Source organism: Callospermophilus lateralis, chromosome X (assembly GCF_048772815.1).
Source record: "Callospermophilus lateralis isolate mCalLat2 chromosome X, mCalLat2.hap1, whole genome shotgun sequence".
Classification (NCBI taxonomy): domain Eukaryota; kingdom Metazoa; phylum Chordata; class Mammalia; order Rodentia; family Sciuridae; genus Callospermophilus; species Callospermophilus lateralis.
This window is the reverse complement of record NC_135325.1, coordinates 35,172,493-35,192,968: the sequence shown is the minus strand read 5'-3', so window position 1 is coordinate 35,192,968 and position 20,476 is coordinate 35,172,493. Positions and strand designations below refer to the sequence as shown.

General features: G+C 40.2%; 1 protein-coding gene across 1 annotated transcript; it reads left to right on the top strand.

Annotated features, from left to right (window-relative positions):
* The first annotated feature begins 12,066 nt into the window (after window positions 1-12,066).
* Window positions 12,067-13,462, top strand: LOC143639032 (protein Tob1-like). The gene is given in 2 exon segments (XM_077107151.1): window positions 12,067-12,986; window positions 12,989-13,462. Coding segments are annotated over 2 exon segments (1,023 nt in total). The 5' UTR covers window positions 12,067-12,100; the 3' UTR covers window positions 13,126-13,462.
* The last annotated feature ends 7,014 nt before the right edge of the window (window positions 13,463-20,476 follow it).

The following is a 20,476-nucleotide window of genomic DNA, read 5'->3' as shown; positions in this document are numbered from 1 at the left end:
TCCCAGATGTGTGTGTGTGTGTGTGTGTGTGTGTGTATAAAATTTGGAGATGGTCTTGGTAAATTTCCCAGGTTGGCCTTGAATTGTGATCCTCCTGCCTCAGCCTCCCTAGGAGCCGGAGTTACAGGCATTCACCACCATGCTCACCCTACTCTTTCTCTAAAAGTATTTTATTTGTTGTTCTTTGGTGGGACTGGAGATGGAACATAGGTCAATGCATGTGCTAAGCAATCATTCTATCACCGAGTTTCATTCCCAGCCCCTGAAGTATTGTTTTGATGCCTTATTAATTATAAGAACATCTGTTTAATTCATCTTTTTAACTGGCTCATGATATTCCATGTTATAAATATAGTTTTGTTCAGCTGTTCCCTCATTGATGGACATCTAGGTTGGAAATGTTTACCTGTGCACTTTGACCCCATATACCCTCCTAGGCATTTGACTCCTCAGCAAAGCCAATCTTCTGGCTTCCTTCAATGTCTACTTCCTCATATCCCAGACCATATTTAACTTAATTCAGTTTGGCCTCTGTCACTGAGACTGCTGTTAACCAAATCACTGATGAGTAACAATCTTGCCAAAGCAGCATTCACTTCTCTGCCCTCTCCTGGGACATTCCAGTGCAGTCCACAGTTTTTCCCCACTCTTACTCTCCTCATGTTCTCCATCTCTGGCTATCCCTCCATTTGTATACGATTGATTTCCAAATATTAAAATCTTGGGGTTGAGGGTGGATCATTGGATGGTGATTGGGTTCAAGAGGTCTTTGCCCTCAGGCCCTTGCCTTGGGAGTGGCTTTATTGTTGTCTTTACAGTTGCAGATGGAACCCGGGGCCCTGTGTACACTAGGCAAGTGCTCCACTACCTAACTACATTCCCAGCCCCATTTATGCCATTAACTAGTGAAAGGTTTGTTTTTTTTTTTTTTTCATTTTGTTTTGTCTTGTGGTGCTGGGGAAGGAACCCAGGGCCCCAGGTGACTTAGGCAAGTGCTCTACCATTGATCTATATCCCTAGGCCTTAGGTTACTTTTTTCTGTGTGTAAAGATTAAGGCAGAGGGAATTACATTATCATGCCAATTGAAAGTAGCCTTTTTGAGAAATTTGGCTTTTATCTCTGTGATCCTGATTTCTTGTAGATCGGATTTAAAGTTTAGTTTCAACTTGCCTTAATCCTTCCACAAAAAAATAATCTATAGTAACCTGATATCCATTTTTTTTTTTTTTTTGGTACTTGGGATTCAACCCAGAGGCGATTTACCACTGAAGCACATACCCAGCCCTTTTTAGCTTTTAATTTTGAGACAGGATCTCACTAAGATACTTAGGGCCTCACAAAGTTACTGAGGCTGACCTTGATTTTGCAGTCTTCCTGCCTTATCCTCCCTAGTGCTGGAATTTTAGGCGTACACCACTGGGCCCAAATCCAATCAGTTATTTTTCCACTGTTCTTTCTCCCTGTCCCTGCTGTACAAGAAAAGTAACTTTGAAATGAATAATCTGATTTTTTTTTTTTTGTTTCAGCTTTCTTCAGCCTTTCTGTACCTATAAACCAGCCTTCTTTCTTTAGCTCATTGGAACAATTATGCTTTTATGAAAAAAAAGTATTACCCAATTCTAGAGTCACAATTAAAGCCAATTACAAATTTTAAATGGATTTGGGCAAGGTGATACACTCCTATAATCACAAAACTTGGGAGGCTGAGGCAGGAGGATTTTAAGTTCAAAGCTAGCCTGGGCAATTTAGTGTGACTTTATCTCAGAATAAACAATAAATTAGACCAGGCGTAGGAAGAACTGGGGGTGGCTCAGAGTTGGAGCACTTGCATAGAATGCGTGAGGCAGTGGGTTCCATCCTCAGCACCACATAAAATAAAGGTATGTGTCCACCTACAACTAAAAAAATAAATGTTTCAAAAAGAAATTAGACCAGGAGTGGTGGTGCATGCCTGTAATCTAAGCAACTCAGGAGGCTGAGGCAGGAGGATTTCAAGTTTAAAGCCAGTCTCATCAAATTAGCAAGGCCCAGCAACTTAGCAAGGGGCTAGGGATGTGGCTTAGTGGTTAAATGTCCCTGGGTTCAAACCTCAGTACCAAAATAAATAAAACAAAATTAAAAAGGCTGGCATTGTCACTCAGTGGTAGAGCATCTCTGGGTTCAATCCCTAGTACCACCAACACACAGATTTTCAATGGATGCCATGGCACGTGCCTGTAATCCCAGTAACTGGGGAGGCTAAGACAGGATGATCACAAGATCAAGGTCAGCCTCAGCAAATTAGGCCCTAAGCAATTTAGTAAGACCCTGTCTAGAAAGAAAAAATAAAAAGAGCTGGGACATGACCAGTTGGTTCAGCACCCCTTGGTTCAATCCCTAGTACCAAAAAGTAAGTAAATAAATACAAGTAAAAAGGGCTTGGTATGTGGCTCAGTGGTAAAGCACCCTGAATTCAATCCCCAGTACCAAAAAAAAAAATATTTTGCAGTTTTGCCCTTTGACACTATCCTATCTTTATAGATGATTGCCCTGGCTGCCTCTAATTCTTTGTACCACTAGAGACTGCTCTTTGATGGACCCCAAGGAATTGTACTTTGGGATGTACACCCAGAAGCAAACCAGTGGAGTCAGAGGGTATTGAATCCTCCACTTGTGAAGGACATCATGTTATTGTTCTAGAGGGACCCTTTCAGTTTACATTCCTATTCCCAGGCCTTGGTCTCTACTGACCCTCCCTGAGCATTTTTCTGTGCCTTTTTTTTTGTACCAGGGATTTGGGGGATTGAACCCAGGAGTGCTTAAACACTGAGCAACATCCCCAGCCCTTTTTAATATTTTATTTAGAGACAGATGCTTAAGGCCCTGCTAAGTTGCTGAGGCTGGCTTTGAACTCTCAATCCTTCTTCCTCAGCCTCCAGAGCTGCTAGGATTACAGATGTGCAACACCTTGCCCAGAATTTTCTAGCTTTCATAGTTTTTTAAAATATTCTTTTTAGTTGTAGATGGACACAATACCTTTATTTTATTTGTTTTTTATTTTTATGTGGTGCCAGGGATCGAACCCAGTGCCTCACGCATGCTATGCAAGCACTCTCACTGAGCCACAACCCAGGCCCCATAGGTTTAACAGTCAAATAGGTGTTAATTGGTCCCTCAGTTTAACTGATATTTCTCTGATTATTGAATTCAGTTATCTTTTCATGCACTTGCTTGGCTTTTGAAGTTTCTCTTATTTCCTTTCTTTCTTTTTTTTTTTTTTAATTAGGGATGGATCTCAGGGCCTCCTACATGTTGGGTAAGTGCTCTACCACTGAGCTATACCCCCAGGCCATCTTTTTTTGGTTTATCTTCTGTCATATCCCATGATCATTTTTCTTTTGAGATTACTGTCTTTTATGCTGGGCACAGTGGTATACATCTGTAATCCCAGTGACTTGGGAGGCTGAGGCAGGAGGATTGCAAGTTTGAAACCAGCCTCAGCAACTTAGCAAGACCCTAATGAATTTAGTGAGACACTGTCTTTTTTTAATATTTATTTTTGGTTGTAGTTGGACACAATACCTGTTTTGTTTTTATATGGTACTGAGGATCGAACCCAGGGCCTCACACGTGCTAGTTGAGCTCTCTATCCGTGAACCACAACCCCAGCCCAAGACCCTGTCTTAAAATAAAAAAAATAAAAAAGGGCTGTGACTCATGGTTAAGCACCCATAGGTTTAATTCCTAGTACCAAGAAAGACAGAAAAAACAAAAAGGAAAAAATTGATTTTCAAGAATTCCTTGAAATTTTGAAATATGAATATCTCCATAGCTTTATATACTTTTAATATCTTCCATTTTGAAATCTGGTTTAAAAATTTGCCTACAAATTTGCTTTGTTAAGTAGATTTTTTGTGGTGTTTGTGTTTTTGCGTTGCTGGGGATGGAACCCAGGACTTCCTGCATGCTTGGTAAGCACTCTATCAGTGAGCTACATACAGTAAGAACACTAGAAATTATTATTTTTATTTGGACTACTGGGAATTGAACCCAGGGTGCTCTGTCACTGAACTATATCCTCAAGACTTTTCATTTTTTAAATTTTGCTGTGTTGCTGAGACTGGCCCTGAACTTGCAATCCTCCTGCCTCTGCCCCCTGAGTAGTTGGGATTGTACCAGTACACCTCGGCACTTTTAACATTTTCTTGAAGACTTGCTTCCTCTCCTACATTATATTTTCCTACATTTCTTTCAATCAATTTCATCTTTGTCATTTAGGTCTTCAATCCATTCAGAATCTACTGTGTTTGGTGGTGTAACGTATGAACCTAGTATTTTATTTCAGTTCATGCCACCTTCCCACACCATCTACTGAAAAGTATATGCTTTACTCATTGATCTGTGCTGTCATCTATGCAAGTTTGGCTTCAGTCCATGCAGGGGTCTTTCACTGACCTCCCTACTCTTTCACTGGCCCTTTTCTGTAGCAATACCATGCTGCTTTTATTATCTTGTGTGACATTGTGAAACAAATATTATAAATATTTAGCCATTTTTAGGCACACACTCCTTGGAATTTCTTTCTTTTGGTGGTGGTTTACTAGGAATCAAACACAGGGACTTCCAGAATTCTAGAAGGCTCTACCACTGAGGTATGCCTTTAACCCTCATTGGAATTTCTTAAGTGATAAGTGCCTTTATATGATAATGAGATGATGGGTACTTAGGGAATCCCAGACAGCCTTAGGGTGGGGGCTTGTTGCCAGGGGATCCAAACTTATTAGAGGGTTAGAACTTTAATCCTGCCCTTGACCTCCCTCCAGTTTAGGGAGAGGAGCCTAAGGTTAAATTGAACACCAATGGCTAGTAATTTAATAAATCCTGACTATGTAATGAAGCTTCCATTCAAACTCAAAGGGGCTGGGGCTGTAGCTCTGTGGCAGAGCACTTGCCTAGCATGTGTGAGGCACTGGGTTCAATCCTTAGCACCATATAAGAACAAACATATATAATAAAGGCACGCTGTCCATCTACAACGACAAAAAATTTTTTTAAAATAACTCAAAAGTACTTGGTCCTGGATGCTTCTCCACAGATGGCAAGTGGACATGTGGGGCTTCAGGAGGGTGACACACCCCTTCTCTCATATCTTATATGCATCTCTATTATCTGGCTGGTTCATCTGAATCCTTTGTAAAATCCTTGGTAATAAATGATTAAACATAAGTATTTTTCTGAGCTCCTGTGCTGCTCAAGCAAGTTAACTGAACCAAAGGAATGGGTCATGATTCAAATAAAAGGTGGTTTTTAAACAGCACAAATCATAACCTGTTCTTTAGGATCTTAAGTAGCCATCAGTCTTGTGAGACTGGATCCTCAACCTGTGGAATCTAAAGGTATCTACAGTTAGAGTCACAATGAAATTAATCGAGGACACCCAGCTGGTGTCAATGGCAGAAATGATTGCTTAACAATCCCCACATAAATTGGTGTAAGAGTGTTGTGTTGGCTGCTTGAGAGCAGAAAAAAAAAACTGGTTTTTCCCCACATCTTGTATCTTTCTTATTTATTTATTTATTTTAATATTTTTTTAAGGTGTAGATGGACATAACACAATGACTTTATTTTTATGTGGTGCTAAGGATCAAACCCCGATCCCGCCTGTGCTAAGCAAGCCATAATCCCAGCCCCTCTTATTTATTTATAATTTTAAAGACATTGTCTTTCTATTGCCCATGCTGCTCTTGAACACTTGAGCTAAAGCAATCTTCCTGCATCAGCTTCCCTAGTAACTGGGACTATGGACTACACATCTCTCCTTACCCTGTGTATCATCAGGTTTCAACCAGGGGAGCAGAACCTGTAGGTGTTATATATGAAGAAACTTATTGTTTGCTATTGTTAGTGTAGAAAGTTACTACAATTACTGGCTATTTTGCTAACTTCAATTATTGGCCATCTTGCTAAGGCTTATCAGTTAGCAGTAGTGACTGGGTATCCTTCTTCTTAGTTTTAAAGGATATGGATCTAAAATTCTTCTATGCAGTATGATGCTTGCTGTGTACTTTTGGGCACGTAATATTTTTATTTTCATTTTTTGTTGTTGTTGTACTAGGGATTCAACCAACAGGTGCTCTACAACTGAGCTCATCATCAGCCCATTTATTTTTTTTTAATCTTTTTTAAAGAGAGAGAGAATTTTTTTAATATTTATTTTTTTAGTTTTTGGCAGACACAACATCTTTGTTTGTATGTGGTGCTGAGGATCGAACCTGGGCCTCACGCATGCCAGGCGAGCGCGCTACCACTTGAGCCACATCCCCAGCCCGATTTTTAAAAATTTTGATACAGGGTCTCACTAAGTTGCCCAGACTGGCCTCAAACTTGTGATCCTCCAGCCTGTACTACCTCTCAAGACAGGGCATGCATGACTTTTGATGAAATTACCCATCACATATTTTACTTTTTCTATGATAACTATATATATGTATGTGTATACATATATAATTTGTCTTCATTAGTGATTTTCATTAATTAAAAAATATATGTTCTAGCCAAGTGCAGTGGTATATGGCTGTAATTCCAGAGACTAGGGAGGCTGATGCAGGAGGATTGCAAGTTTGAGGCCAGCCTCAGCAACTTATTGAGGCCCTAGCAACTTAGTGAGATCCTGTCTCAAAATAACAAAAATAAGGGCTGGGGTTGTAGCTCAGTGGTAAGACGCTTGCCTAGCATGCATGAAGTATTGGGTTCAATCCCCAGAATCACATAAAAAAAAAACAACTAAATAAACAAAATAAAGGTATTGTGTCCATCTACAACTAAAAACATTTAAAAAAAAATAAAAAGTGGGCTGGGGTTGTAGCTCAGTGGTAGAGTGCTTGCCTAGCTTTTGTGAGTCACTGGGCTTGATCCTCAGTACCACATAAAAATAAATAAAATAAATAAATAAATAAAATAAAATATCCATTTACAACTAAAAATATTTTTTAAACAGGGGCTGGGTATGTAGCTTCATAGTAGAGCACCCCTGGGTTAAATTTCCAGTAGAAAACAAAAAAGCTATGGTCTATTTTATAAATTTTAAAATTTATTAACCTCTAAAGTTCTTCAGTATACCTACTAATCACAATCTCTTCTTTAACATTGAGCCACATCCTCAGTCCTTTTTGTTTTTTATTTTGAGACAAGGTCTAGCTAATTTGCTGAGGCTGGTTACAGAGTTGCAATGCTCCTGCCTTAGCCTCCCAAATCCCTGTGATTACTGGTGTGCACCAATAGCGCCCACCTAATCATTATCTATTCTTTCCTAAGAACAAGAAGAAATTCTTTAACAGTAGAGCCAGGAAGAGGACTGTAATCAGCAGCCGCTATAATCGCTCACAATGAGTCCACCTTCTGACAATCACAACCCTGTGGAATTTCCTCTCCTTCAGTGTAGGCTGAACCTAGTGACGAACTTTTAATCAATGGAATGTGGTAAAAGTTACAGGATGTCACTTCCATGATTAGATTTCAAAATACTGGCTTGTGATATGTTAGTGTTCTCTCCCTGTTGCTACCATTCTCTGCCCACCCCCCTTTTTTGAACCAGGGATTTAACCCAGGGGCATTTAACCACTGATGCATATCCCTAGCATTTTTAAAAAATATATTTATTTATTTATTTATTTATTTTTTAGGTGGACACAATATCTAATTTTATTTTTATGTGGTGCTGAGAATCGAACCCAGTGCCTAATGCATGCTAGGTGAGCACTCTACCACTTGAGCCACATCCCCAGCCCCTCCCCAGCATTTTTAAAACAAAAATTTTATTTTGAGACAGGGTCTTACTAAATTGCTGAGGGCCTCACTAAATTGCCAGGTCTGGCTTTGAACTCATGATCCCCTTGCCTCAGCTGCCCAAGCCACTGGGATTATAGGCATGCACCACCACTCCCAGCCTCTCTGGCCCTCTTGTTGGCTTTTTCTGATGACACTAACTGCCATGCTATGACTGACCCATGGTGAGGTCCATATGTCAAAAAACAGAGTCCCTTGGTCCAGCAATCCTGTGAGTCAGTTTGGATCTGTATCCTTTTATTATTATTATTAGTTGTTCAAAACATTACAAAGCTCTTGACATATCATATTTCATACATTTGATTCAAGTGGATTATGAACTCCCATTTTTACCTCGTATACAGATTGCAGAATCACATCAGTTACACATCCACTTTTTTACATACTGCAATACTAGTGTATGTTGTATTTTGCTGCCCTTCCTATCCTCTACTATCCCCCTGGATCTGTATCTTTTACCAGTAAAGTCTTCAGATGAGATCAAAGCCCCAGCTGGCACCTTCCTGACCACCTTGTGTGAGATCCAGAGCCAGAGGACCCAGTTAATCTCTGGCCAGACTCCTTAGGCATAGAAACTATAGTTTTTGTTTGTTTTAGTTTTTGTACTGGGGATTGAACCCAAGGGGTGCTTAGCCACTGAGCCACATCCCCAGCCCTTTTTAATATTTTATCTAGAGATAGGGTCTTGCTGAGTTGCTTAGGGCCTCACTAATTTGCTGAGCCTGGCTTTGAACTCATGACCCTCCTGCTTCAGCCTTTTTAGCTGATGGGATTACAGGCAAGCATCACTGCACCCAGCTATCAGGAACTGTAGACAATAAATGTGAGTTGTTTAAAGCTGCTTAGTTCTGGAGTAATTTATTATATAGTAAAGAGAACTAATGGAAAGACTTCTGTGAATACTCTATCACTTTCACACTGGGCATGTTATTTCATCTGCAAGGTTCAGTTTTCTCATTTGTAAAACCAAGCTAACAATATCTACATTGCATATGAACTTTTAGGACTGTTAGTAAGATCTATAAAGGCACAACACACAGTAGGTATTCATCTTTATGACTTCCATTCTTATAAATCTGACACTTGTTCCAATTGCAGTGCAACCAATTATAGAATACAGATTTCTTCACCACTGAAACTGCTTTATCATGAAAATTTCACTCAATTTGTTGTGTAATAGAACAGGCAGCCTTCTACATCCATTGGTTCCACATAAATGGATTCAACCAATTATAGGCTGAAAATGTGTTTGTATTTTGTGGTGTTGGGGATTGAAACCAGGATCTCACACATGCCAGGCAGGCATACTTCCATTAAGCCACATCCCTAGTCCCTGAACATGTTTTTTTTTTTTTAATGCATTTGTGTTGGTGTGTTGGTACACACTTATACCAGCAATCCAGGAGGATCACACATTTTAAAACCAGCTTTAGCAATTTAACAAGCCCTGAGCAACTTGGTGAGACCCTGTCTTAAAAGAAAAAAAAATTAAAAAGAGCTGGGGATATGGCTTAGTGGTTGAGCTACCCTGGGTTCTATCCCTGAAATGAATGAATGAATGAATGAATAAAACCCTGCATTTGTGCTGAACATGAACAGATTTTTTCTTATAATTTATTTCCTAAATAATGTAGTATAGTAACTATTTACATAATATTGTTATTTAAACTTTACAGGAGGCTATGGATAGGTTATATGACAATATTATACTGTTTTGTTGGAAAAGGTGATTAATACCTGTAATTCCAGCAATTTGGGAGTCTGAGGCAGGAAGATTGCAAGTTAAAGGCCAGCCTGGGAACCCTACTGAGACCCTGTCTCAAAATAAGAAATAAAGAGGGCTGAGATTGTACTTCAGTGATAAAGTGGTAAAGCATGCCTGGGTTTGATCCCCAGTACTGAAAAAAAATCAAGAAACTCCAAATACTATGCCTTTTTTAAAAGCAACTTGAGCTCTGCAGATTTTGATATCAGTGGGGGTTCCTGCAACCAATCCTCCTTGAATGCTGAGGGATAATTATTTATAATGTACCTCAAAATGTATTACCTTTCAAATTAACATCTCCATTTTGAAGTCAGGCACAGTGGTGCACACAAGTAATCCCAGTAACTCAGGAGGCTGAGGTAGGAAGATTGAAAATTTAAGGTTAGCTCCAGCAACTTAGCAAAGCCCTAAGCAATTTAGTGAGACTCTGTCTCAAAACAAAATGGTTTGGGATATAGTTCAGTGACAAATTGCCCCTGGGTTATATCCCCAGTATGAAGAAAACAAAAACAACAACCTTCATTTTTCAAATTCAGTGCAACACACACACTCAAATTTTGTGTGGGCCACAATTAACTATGTTACAGGAGATCATGAATTAGGCCTGGATACTGTAACCAATGTTTCCCATTCAACATTAGATCATGCCATAAAAAGTTTTCTTTTTCTTTTTTGAGGTGCTGGGGATCAAACTCAGATTCTCCCACATTCCAGCCAAGTGCTCTATCACTGAGCTACATCCCCAACCCCAATAAAATCTTGTTTCCTCAGAGAAAAAAGACAGTCAAAACAAAAATAAAAAATAAAAAGCCAGGCATAGTAGCACACACCTGTAATCCCAGTGGCTCAGGAGGCTGAGGCAGGAGTTCAGTGATTTTAAAGCCAGCCTCAGCAACTTAGCAAGGCCATAAGCAATTTAGAGAGAACCTGTCTCTAAATAAAATATTTTAAAAAGGGTTGGGGATGTGGCTAAGTGGTTGAAGGGACATCCTGGGTTCAGTGGTTAAAAAATAAAAATACATATAAATAATAAAAAAATAAATGAAAAATAGAAAAAAAAAAACAAAAAAGAAAACAAAGGATCATTGTAGTTGCTATGTAAATGGACCTCTGTATTTTGGATTTTTTTTTTTTTTTTTGGTACTGGGGAACTGAACCCAGGGACACTTTATCATTGAGCTTTATGTCCAGCTCTTTTTATTTTTTATTTTGAGACTGGATCTCACTAAGTTATTTAGAGCCTCACTAAATTGTTGAGGCTGGCCTAGAATTGTCAATCCTCCTGTTCCAGCCTCTGGATTACAGGTGTGTGTTACCAAGCCTGCTAATAGTTTGGATCTTGAATATCTCTCAAAGCCCATGTGTTAAAGGCTTGGTCCCCAGGGTGGTGCTATTGGGAGGTGATGGAATTTATGAGAGGTGGAGTCTTGGTCTTTTGGCCATCGGTGGTGTGACCCCAACAGGGATTAGTGAACACCCCTTCCTCTTTTTCTCTTCCTGAGCATGAGGTGAGCTGGTGTGGTCTGCCATGTGCTCTTCACCATTTACACCCTGCACCCCCACTGGAGGCCTAATAGCAATGGGTCTGCCTGATCTAGATTGGAATCTCTGAAACTAAGCTAAAATAAACCTGTTCTTTTTATAAATTGATAATCTCATATATCTCGTTATACAGACGAAACCCTCTCCGAAGAGCAGTTGCCCACACCTGATAGGGCAAGAGAATGTGGGAACATCTTCCTTACTAGATCCTCATGGATACATGGCTCAAGTCTGGCTTTTTCCTGTACTAAATCTCCCTAAAATTTTTGTGTTTGCTCATGAAACTTGCATTCACGCTGAGAATCTTTATGCACAGACTCACAGACAAACCTAGGAAATAGAAAACAAATGCCTGCCAATGATCATCAAAAATGAACAGAAAACGGGCGCGCACACCCCCACGGAGGGGATGGGGGGCAGGGAGGAGAATATAAAACAAGAGGCGGGGCACGCACCGCGGCAGAAGAAGCGAAGCTCTGGCCCAGCGAGGAGTGGGCGAGTACCGGGACACGGGTCCGGGACGGGGGTACGGGACGCGGGTCCAGGGCATCGGGCTGTGTGAAGTCAGCGCGCTCACCTGACCGTGATCCTTGCCACCCCGAGCCAGGAACGGCGATCTCCTAAGGCCCGCCCGAGGCCTCCGTTCCCCGTCCAGCGGCAGCGACGACGTCTTGCACCCTGCCAGCTCGGCGCTCCCGACCCTCTCGTGCCCCCGCCCTGCCTCCCCTTCTCCTGCAGCTCAGCCGTGGGTCTGTGGCGGATGCAGCCTGAACAAGACCACTCAAGGTGAAGGATAATCTATAATACAAGCACTTTGAATGAGAATTTGTTTCTCTGCCACAAACTGAACTTTTCTTTTTTCTTTTTCTTTCTTTCTTTTCTTTTCTTTCTTTCTTTCTTTCTTTCTTTTTTTTTTTTTTTTTTTGGTGAAGGAGTTGAAACAAACCTAACTTTGTGGCATAGCAGCTATGCAGCTTGAAATCCAAGTAGCACTGAATTTTATTATTTCATATTTGTACAATAAGCTTCCCAGGAGACGTGTCAACATTTTTGGTGAAGAGCTTGAAAGACTTCTTAAGAAGAAATATGAAGGGCACTGGTATCCTGAAAAGCCTTACAAAGGATCAGGGTTTAGATGTATACATGTAGGGGAGAAAGTGGATCCAGTGATTGAACAAGCATCCAAAGAGAGTGGTTTGGACATTGACGATGTCCGTAGCAATCTGCCAGAGGATCTTAGTGTTTGGATCGACCCATTTGAGGTTTCCTACCAAATTGGTGAAAAGGGACCAGTGAAGGTGCTTTACGTGGATGATAATAATGAAAATGGATGTGAGTTGGATAAGGAAATCAAAAACAGCTTTAACCCAGAGGCCCAGGTTTTTATGCCCGTAAGTGACCCAGCCTCTTCAGTGTCCAGCTCTCCATCGCCTCCCTTTGGACACTCTGCTGCTGTAAGCCCTACCTTCATGCCCTGGTCCACTCAGCCTTTAACCTTTACCACTGCCACTTTTGCTGCCACAAAGTTCGGCTCTACCAAAATGAAGAATAGTGGCCGGAGCAACAAGGTTGCGCGTACTTCTGCTATCAACCTCGGCCTGAATGTGAATGACCTCTTGAAGCAGAAAGCCATCTCTTCCTCAATGCACTCTCTGTATGGGCTGGGCCTGGGTAGCCAGCAGCAGCCACAGCAGCAGCAGCAGCAGCAGCCATCCCAGCCGCTGCCGCCACCACAGCAGCAGCAACAGCAGAAAACCTCTGCTCTTTCTCCTAATGCCAAGGAATTTATTTTTCCTAATATTCAGGGTCAAGGTGGCAGTACTAATGGAATGTTCCCAGGTGACAGCCCCCTTAACTTCAGTACAGTAATGCCTTTGATGTACTTGAGGCCTATGGTGACCTCAACGAGAAGTCTTTTGTAGGTGGCTTGAATTTTAGCTTAAATAACGTACAGTATTCTAACCAGCAATTCCAGCCTGTTATGGCTAACTAAGAAAACAAAAAAAGTGTGTCGTACCAGTTAAAATGCACAGGCGCAAGAGGACTTTTTTTGCACCTCCTTGAGATTTTTTTTTAAGCTTATAGTAAGGATACATTCAGGCTTGGTTAGAAAAATAAAACATGAATCGTTTTTCATTTGCCAACCAAGCACAAAGTTATTTTATACTGACTGTATATTTTAAAGTATACTCTCAGATATGGCCTCTTACAATATGTAAGATATAGCAAGGATATGGCTGATTTTTTTTTATAAAAAATTACCACTAATAAGTCGGTTTATTGGTCTTTTCTAATTGTACAATTTAATTTAGTACAAAATTTGTAAAATATCAGAGGATATATATATATGTGTGTGTGTGTGTGTATATATATATATATATATATATATATATATATATATATATAGTTTCTATGACATGGTATTGCATTTGTATCTTTTTACTTCAGTGATCTGGGACAACAGCAGCTTCATGTTGTATTATTTTTTTTTACTGAAATTGTAAAATATCCATCTTAAAGATATCAACTATTCTAAAAATTATGTACAAGATATTCCTTTAATGGCAGAATTAAAGTGTACAAATATTTGTTTTTTCAAAAAAATGTATTTTCTGTTAAAGGTCTAAAGATTTTTGCTATATATTATGGAAGAAAATATAATCGTAAATATTAATTTTGTACGTATATTGTGCAATACTTGAAAAAAATGGTATAAAAGTATTTTGAGTCAGTGTCATACATGTTAAGAGGGACTGAAATAGTTTATATTAAGTTTGTTTTAAAATAAAAAAAGAACAATTAAAAACGATTAGTCTTAATTAAAAACTATTAGTCATAGGTTATTTTCTAAATGTATATTTTCTTGGTATTGGTAGACAGACCTGCTGGCACCCAGAAGCACTCTATCACTTAGCTACATACCCAGCCTTTTTATTTTTTTGAGATAGGATCTCACTAAGTTGTACTGCTGAGGTTGGAATGGGTTTCCCCCCAAAGTGTGTGTTTGAAAATTAATCCCCAACGAAACAGTGTTGGAAGATGGGACCTCACATTAAGCCATGAGGGTGAAGTGAATGGATTGATGTGTTATGGAAGGAATGGGTTCTTTACCATTGGAGTGGGTATCCTAGAAAAGGATGTATTCAACTCTTCTTTCTCACTCCCTTACTTTCTTTTTTGCTCTTCCATTATGGTATGATGCAGCAAGGCCCTCACCAGCTATCAGCACCTTAATACTGGACTTTCCAGCTCCAAAACTGTGAGTCAATAAATTTTTGCTCATTATAAATTACCCAGTCTCAGATTCAGGAGCCCTGGCACACACCAGCTCAGGTGGCTGAGGAAGGTGGATCACATGTTCAAGTTCAGCCTGGGCAACCTAGCGACACCCTCTGGAGGAAAAAAAAATTAAGAAGCACTAGGGATGTAGCTAAGTAGTAGCATACCCTTGGGGTTAATTCCCAGCACTGCAATAAAGTGTAGAATACTTTCAGTAATTGACCTAGTCTCAGGTATTTTGTTATAGAAGTTCATAATGGACAAGACAATCACATACATATTGTACAATTTTCTCCATCTCACCCAGGCACTGTGGAGGAAATAGAGAAGTATGAGTCATTATTCTGTCCTACAACTACTCTACACCTCCTTGGAGAACACAGCACTTTTACTGTACATGAAGGAGATTAGCAGAAGCAGAGGCAAGGACAGGGGCTCAAAGTCTTGAGGATAAAGAATGCATGATTGAGGGAAGCTCAATGGAGGACCAGGATCCAGGAGGTGAGAGCAGGGAAAGGGGGACAAGTAGTGTCCAAGGGTCCTGTAATTCCCAACAAATGACTAATCACTGTAATAATAAGCACATGTAAATAACGAATTTCTTGAGGTGGAAGTGTTTGTATGTATCCTACTTATCAGCATTTGACCTCTAAGGTAACAGGTCAGACTCTTCCATGTATAATCTGTATTAATGTGATTGTTATTATATTGAAATTGAGAAACTAAATTGCAATAATCAAACTTTACTTCCTCCTCAATGACATCATTTGATTTTCTTCCTTCAGCTCCCTCTCCTTACTGCCTGTGCTAGTCTATTGGGGCTGCCATATCAGAATAACACAGACCAGGTGGCCTATAACTAATAATAGTGGTCAGGCATGGTGGGGCATGCCTATAATCTCAGCTACCAGGGAGTCCAAGGCAGGAGGATTGCAAGTTTGAGGCCAGTTTGGGTAACTTTGCAAGAACCTGTCTCAAAATTTAAAAATGGGGGGAAAAAAAGTGGTAAAGTGGCCCTGAGTTCAATTCCCCGGTATTGCAAAAAGGAGAGAAAGAAAAGGGTTTGGGGATGTGGATTAGTGTGGTCTAGTGCCCCTGGATTCAATCCCCAGTATCAGAGGACAAAGAAAAGCAGAAATATGTTTCTCACAGTTCTGGAGGCTGAGAAATCCAAGATCCAGGCGTTGGCAGGGTCTGGCAGATTTCTTATGAGGGCCACTTCCTGATTCATACATGTTCCTTCTTTCTGTATTATCACAAGATAGATTGGCAAGAAAGGTCTTTTATAAGGGCATTAATCCAATGAATGAGGGTTTTGCCTCTCAAATGTACCACCTGCAAATACCATCTGTTGATGATTACATTTCAACATTTGACTTTGGGGGTACACATTCAGACCACATAGCACAGTGCTCTCCTGATTCCTAGAGCACTGCCCACCTCCTCACCAGAGCATACTGCCTGATGTTCAAATTTTTTCTAGATGGTCGGTTTAGCATTGCTCCCACAAGGCCCATGCTCATTCATTTTTGTCACTTTTTGTTATGTCCCCTCTCCAGGAAGAACAGCATAGACCTGGACTTACGGAAAGAGGCAAAATGTGTGCTAATGAGTTGGCCATGGTAGCTCACACCTATAATCCCAGAGGCTCAGGAAGATGAGGCAGGAGGATTTCAAGTTCAAAGCCAGCCTCAGCAATTTAATGAGGCCCTAAGGAACTTAGTGAGACCCTACCTCAAAATTAAAAAATAAAAATAAAAAGGGCTGGGATGTGGCTCAGTGGTTAAGTGCCCTGGGTTCAATCCTCAGTACAAAAACAAAATGAAAATCTGTGCTAAAAGAGACTATGGGTGTTTGTAGGAACCTTTGGAATGTATTATGAGCATTTTTTTTTGCAGTGCTGGATATGAAATCCAGTGCCTTGCTTATGCTGGACAAGTGCTGTACCATCATGAGCAATACACCAAGTCCACATACCCAGTCCCATTCACACATTCATTTATTTACTCATTTAACACCTTCTTCTTCCTCTTCTTCCTTTCCTTTCTCCTCCTATTCTGCTTCTTTCTGTTTTGTATTGGGGATTGAACTCAGGGGTGTTTTACCACTGAGATACATCCCCAACCCTTTTTATTTTAATTTTTAAATTTTGAGATGGGGTCTTGCTAAGTTGTTGAGGCTGTTCTTGAACCTGTGATCCTCCTGTATCAGGTTCCTGAATCACTGGGATAACCAGTGTGCACCTCTGTATCTTGTTTAAATATATTAAATTAAATCTATCTACCTATATTTTTTTATTACTTATTTGGTACTGGAATTGAACCCAGGGGTGCTTGTCCACAGCTATATTCCCAGTTCATTCTCTCTCTCTCTCTCTCTCTCTCTCTCTCTCTCTCTCTCCTGCTTAACCTCTGTGCCACTGTGCCACATCCCCAGTTCTTTTTTTTTTTTAATTTTGAAACACACTCTCACTAAATTCATGAGGCTGGCCTTGAATTTGGCAATCCTCTCACCCCAGCCTCGCAAATTACTGGGATTACAGGCATACACCACTGTGCTCAGGCCCAGTTCTTTTAATTTTGAGGCAATGTTTTGCTAAGTGGCTGATAGGCTCAAAAAATTGGTGAGGCTGGCCTTGAACTTGATGGTCTTTCTGCCTCAGTCTTGCAAATTGCTGGGATTATAGGCATGAGCCACCATGCCTGGCCTAGTTTAACTTTTTTGGGGGGAGGGTAGCAACCCAAGATTGAATTCAGGGGAACTCAACCACTGAGCCAAATCCCCAGCCCTATTTGAGTTACTTAGTCCCTTGCTGTTGCTGAGGCTGGCTTTGAACTCTTGATCCTCCTGCCTCAGGGACCTGAGCCATTGATAATACAGGTGTGCACCACCATGCGCAGCTGGTTTGACTATATTATTTTTTTTTAGAGAGAGAGAGAGAGATTTTTTTAATATTTATTTTCTAGTTTTCGGTGGACCCAACATCTTTATTTTTATGTGGTGCTGAGAATCGAACCCAGTGCCCCGTGCATGCCAGGCAAGTGCATTACCGCTTGAGCCACATCCCCAGCCCTTGACTGTATTTTAAAAGACACAATTCCAGCCGGTTGTGGTGCCTCATGTCTGTAATTCCAGTGGCACAGGAGGCTGAGGCAGGAGGATCGCGAGTTCAAAGCCAGCCTCAGAAATAGTGAGGCACTCAGCAACTAAAGAAAATATAAAGCAGGGCTGGGATGTGCCTCAGTGGTTGAGTGCCCCTGGGTTCAATCCCCAGAACAACAACAACAACAAGAAAAAAAAACACAATTCCATAGCAGTATCTTTAGAATGAGAAGGGTTATTAACTGAATTGAGTTTAGATTCATTTTGGAGCCAAGTAATAACAAATGTCTGGTAGCTGGACATGGTGACATACACCTGTAATTTCAGCAATTCAGGAGGCTGAGGCAGGAAGACTATATATTCATGGTCAATTTTGGCAATTTAGTGAGACCTTGTCTCAAAATAGAAAATAATAAGGCCTTAGGGGTGAATCTTATTGGTAGAGTGCCCCTGGGTGCAACCCCCAATATTGTAAAAGAAAAAAAATTGGCTGGTGACCAGTCCATCTTCCTTACTAGATAGAAGCTCTGTAAGGCTGCTGTTCTTCCTATGTTATTTAGCACAGGGCTGAACTCCGTGCCTGGGAATAATTGTCACTCAAGATATTTGTTGATGCCTGGAGTGGTGTTGCACATCTCTAATTCCAGTGATGAAGGAGGCTAAAGCAGGAGAATGACAAGTTCCAGGACAGCCTCAGCACTTTGGCAAGACTCTGTATCAAAATTAAAATAAAAAGGGCCAGGCATCCCACCTATAATCTCAGCTACTTGGGAGGCTAAGGCGGGAGCATTGCAAGTTCAAAGTCAGTCTCAGCAATTTAGCATGGCCCAAGCAAATTAGTAGGACCATATCTCAAAAAAAAAAATTAAAGAGGGCTGGTGATGTAGCTCAGTGGTAAAGCATCCCTGTGTTCAATTCCAAGTACAAAAATAATAATAATAATAATACATTTAAAAATAATTAAAAAATAATTAATGCCAGTCATGGTGGTGTACACCTGTAATCCTAGTGACTCAGGAGGCCATGGCAGGAGGATTGCAAGTTCAATGCCAGCCTCAGCAACTTAGTAAGACCCTGTCTCAAAATAAAAGGGGCTGGCTATATGGCTCAGTGGTTAAGCATCCTGGGTTCAATCTCTGATGCCAACATATAAATAAACAAATGAATAAATGAATGAATAATAAAAGGACTGGGGATATAGCTTAATAATAAAGCACCCTGGGTTCTATTGACAGTAACACACAAACACTCATTACTTCATAAAAATATAAAATGATGGATCTGGGGCTATAGCTTAGTGGCAGAGCTCTTACCTTGCACATGTGAGGGACTGGGTTTGATCCTCAGCACCATATATAAGTAAGTAAAAAAAAAAAAAATAATAAAGGCCCACTGATGACAAAAAAATACTTAAAAAATACTTAAAAAATACTTAAAACTGTAGGGGCTGGGGCTCTGGTTCAGCAGTAGTGCACTTGCCTGCCATGTGTAAGGCAATAGGTTTGATTCTCAGCACCATGTATAAATAAAAAAAGGTCTATCAACAACTAAAAAAATATGAAACAAATTCATATCCTGAAACTCAATGCTCATTTGGGCAAGGAATAAAAGACCCTCTCAATAGTATTGCATTAGAATGTTTTAGAAGCCAGGCACGGTGGCACATACCTGTAATCCCAGTGGCTCAGGAGGCTGAGACAGGAGGATCTCGAGTTCAAAGCCAGCCTCAGCAATGGTGAGGCAATAAGCAACTCATTGAGAGCCTGTCTAATAAAATATTAAAAGGAGTGGGGGATGAGGCTTAGTGATTGAGTGCCCCTGAGTTCAATCCCTGGTACAAAAAAAAAAAAAAAGAATGTTTTAGAAAATCATTAGAAGAAGTCATACTTGGTAGAGGAAGGCTTACTTCCCCCTTGCTCAATGTCCAATAATTGCTGCTGGAGATTGTAATGTATTTCAACATTATGAGTTTTGTTTTGCAACCAACTGAAAATTCTAACTACTTTTTCACAATGTAACAAATTTTGTAATAGAATGGTTAAACAGTATTATTGTTTTCATTATCATTATTGTTATTATCATTATTATAATTTGGGGTATTGAACCCAGGGAGCAAACATATTAAAATAGGCAATTTTGATTGTCTTTTCTCTCTGGAACTTGAAGGATGCTCTTTCCACATTTGAAATTAGACAGTATCTTCATTTTGGTGGTTCAGACTAATAATTAATACTGAAATTATTTTTTATTTGTTTATTTTTATGTGGTGCTAAGAATCGAACCCAGTGCCTCACACATGCTAAGCAAGCGCTCTGCCATTCAGCTACAATCCCAGCCCTAAGTACTGAAATTATATACCAACATTGCCTATAGTATGCCTTGCAAAAGCACTTCTTTGGCAAAGGATTGTAATTGCTTAAAAAACTTTTTTTTTTTCATTTCCCAAAGTTATCACCCATACATAATTTTAAGGACAGCCAAGGTGCTTGACTCTGAATCTGGGTGCCACCAGGGTTAGTTTCTGGTCAGTCCTCTTCTTAGCCTACAGATGGCCTCTTCTTATTGTTCCTATTCTCTGTGCATACACATCCCTGGTGTCTCTTCCTCTTTTTATGAGAACATCAGTCCTATCAGAGTAGAGATAGGACTTATGACCTCATTATCCATAATTATTTCCTTAAAGGTCCTATCACACACAAACACACATATACGCACATACATATTTTGGGCTGTGGGTTGTTTGTGGTGCTGGAGATTGAATCCAGGGCCTCATGAGTGCTAAGCAAGAGCTGTTACCACAGAGTTATAACCTCAGCCTAATGGCCCTATCTCAGATACAGTCACATTTGGGGTTAGGGCTTCAACATGATAATTGGGTGGGAACAGAATTTTATTCAAATCTTTGCAAATGATCCACCCCAAAATGCATTTTTTAGTTGTAGTTCAACACATTATCTTTATTT